General features: G+C 45.5%; 1 protein-coding gene across 1 annotated transcript; it reads right to left on the reverse strand.

The window, feature by feature from the left end:
- Positions 1–383: 383 nt before the first annotated feature.
- Positions 384–1,466, reverse strand: LOC147888059 (uncharacterized). Its single transcript, XM_087393814.1, has one exon. The coding sequence runs from the start codon at positions 1,319–1,321 to the stop codon at positions 755–757; it is 567 nt and encodes a 188-aa protein (XP_087249940.1). The 5' UTR covers positions 1,322–1,466; the 3' UTR covers positions 384–754.
- Positions 1,467–2,718: the final 1,252 nt, after the last annotated feature.

Here is a 2,718-nt window from a genome sequence, read left to right on the forward strand (position 1 = left end):
GATTAAGTCCTACATGTCTCTTCTAGTAAATGAGCGACCAGCTAGATGGCTCTTACAGATAAGAACGTAGGCCATATCAAGCAAAAAACAGGGATAAGCATGTCAGAGACTTTAGATACTCGTCACAAGGTGACACTTAGGATGCAAGAATGACAGTGGGAGAGCGAATGCGATCCATGCATTTGAAAGTCTTATTGGCCATGGATCTTCGGCAGAAACTCTCTCCCTCTCTCTCTCTCTCTCTCTCTCTCTCCGTCTGCCCCAAATAAAAATGTATAGAATGGGGAGGGATGGAAATAAAAACTCAGTGCCTACAACTGTTATTTCCCCCAAAAAAAGTGTGCGATCACTGCACCTAAGCCAAGGAGATTCAAGCCGTGTTTATTAACAGGTCATGATCGACCAGTCTGCTCAACGGCAACAGTCGCAACACCACTCTTGCTGGAAAAATTCAGCGGCCAGTATTATTTTGTGCTGTCCATGCCTCAAGGCATCGGACTTACAGTTAATTGCCAGGCAGCAGGCATAAAGGCACTGACTCTGTGCAATTGCAATGACTTCCAAGTGAGCTTTAAAACATCCTGCAACCTCTAATTTAACAAGTCTACAAAAGAATGGTTTCTCTGTAAGAAAGACACCGAGCCACTTCAGACTCTACATCAATGTTCTGTGTCTCGCGGTTATGAATGGATAAAGAAGGTTCTCTGTTTAACGAGCTACGAATCGCACGTACTTCACTAGTTTTATGAATTGCCTAATTCTGTTGAGAAGGTTGAGAGACAGTGTAGGAGTTTTGGACCGCATCCGTTTGATTCGAATTGCTTCCTCCATCAGGATCATCGTTTTCCGTTTTCCCTTCGGAAGAAGGCTGGTTCCCATCTTCGCTGGGCCCCTCTGAATTACTGGTCGCATTCCCCTCTTCCAAAGTACCCGCTTCTTCCAATTCTCTCTCTGCCTTGAGGATAGGCGCATAGTAATCCGCGTTGTTCTCCATGCAATCCTTGAGCAGCATCGTTATTTGGTGGCACTTCGCCACGATATCTTCGTTCGCCTTCTCGGCTTCCTCGACGCATTCCTCCCATTTTATGAAACTGTCCCTACACGGACCGCTCTTCATGAACAAACAAAACCCACATTCTTCCTCCTCCTCCTCCTCCTCCCCATTGCTGTTCTCCTGTTCTTGTGTATTGTCGCCAGGGCGCAACTGCGATGCAACTTGGGGGATGTCTTCCTGAGAGGAAGGAAGAGGCTGCTGGTCGGAGTTGAGACGATTGACTGAATGGTGAGAGGGAGCATCAGGGTGCTGGGGGAGGGAAGCCATTGGTTCGAGAGAAGATGAAAATTGTGAGTGTGCAAGGGCAAGGAGGTAAACCTTAAACCCTAAATCTCGAATCTCGACACACCTTCACTTTTCCTTGTTCAACACTCCTCTAGTTCCTCTCCTCGTGGAAAATGTGGCACTGGGACTTACATAGTACATACACCACTGCATAAAGTTCCATCTAGCCTTTCTCTCTTTTACGGCTCACCGTGCTTAGAGCCCGTTCCCGCGTCGTTGGATATTCTAGCAAAATGCCACAATTTACTTCCGCTTCCCCTGTTGCCGACAACAGGTAGCATTTTTGCCCCCCCTGTAGAATCGAATATTTGGGCTCTCCACCCGGCTACCCTCATTTGAGATTTGTCTTATTGAATGCTATGCTCATTTCCGATTGTCCGATTGAATGCTCGCCAAAACCAGAACCACCCTCCTCTCCATTTCTCTCATTGCCAGTGCATGGGAACATTTGCTTTGCATTTGTTGGCTTTTGCCTCCTCGCCTAGTATTTTTGATGTGGGAGCATGCATTTTCTTGCTTGGGTGTGCGTTGGGTAGTGTGAATCGCCCTCAATGCACACGCAACCCACAATGCGGCACTGGTGCCACTTGTCTTACATTTCTCACCTCATTTTTCAAGGTTCTCATTTTGAGCTCCACTGCTCTCTTTTCGCTCCAGCCAATGGCACGCTACCATCTAGTGCTCAAAATGTAGGTTGAAGTGCCTTCAATGCTTCATAGAGGTAGCCAATGAAAGATCTCCACCTCTCACACATAGAGCTCCCTAACGGTTCTCAGCGCCTATTAAATGTTGTTGGAAAGTATTCAGGTCCCTATTAAATGCTTCAAGCTATTTGGTTATTCAAACTTTATTCACTAATGCTACAGCTTCTCTGTCTCTGAATGGACATTTTTTTTCATTGAAACGGTTTGTGCACCAAGGGTGCCCACTGGAACCCTTATTATTTGTAATAGTTACAGATCCCCTACTTCATTAGATTGATTACCATGTCCAAGTAGGCATGCTTCGTGGCTTGTCTTTACTTGATGGATCTGCTTTTACAGGGAAATTCTTTGTGGACGATAACATGAGTTTGCTTGAGGAGGATAAGGGGCCTCAATCAACTGCTCACCATTTTTTATTAGTTTGCGTAGGTCTTTGATTCCCGGATAAACACTAATAAAACAACTATGCTTCATGTCGGTTGGGACCCTATGCCAAGTTGGCTAAGTGATTATCATTCTAAAGTCATCCCTATGGGTATTGTATTCAAGTATTTGGGTTTTTCACTTGGCTTCAGCATCACTATGCAACAATGATTTCATTGGGCCCTCACCACAGTCAGTGGGGAAAGTTTCACAATTGGCAAGAGAAAATCTCTCTCACTCCTAGGAAGGCTT

This window comes from Dipteris shenzhenensis, chromosome 22 (assembly GCF_047967505.1).
Source record: "Dipteris shenzhenensis isolate YYH24624 ecotype China chromosome 22, Dip_SZ_1.0, whole genome shotgun sequence".
In the NCBI taxonomy this organism is placed as follows: domain Eukaryota; kingdom Viridiplantae; phylum Streptophyta; class Polypodiopsida; order Gleicheniales; family Dipteridaceae; genus Dipteris; species Dipteris shenzhenensis.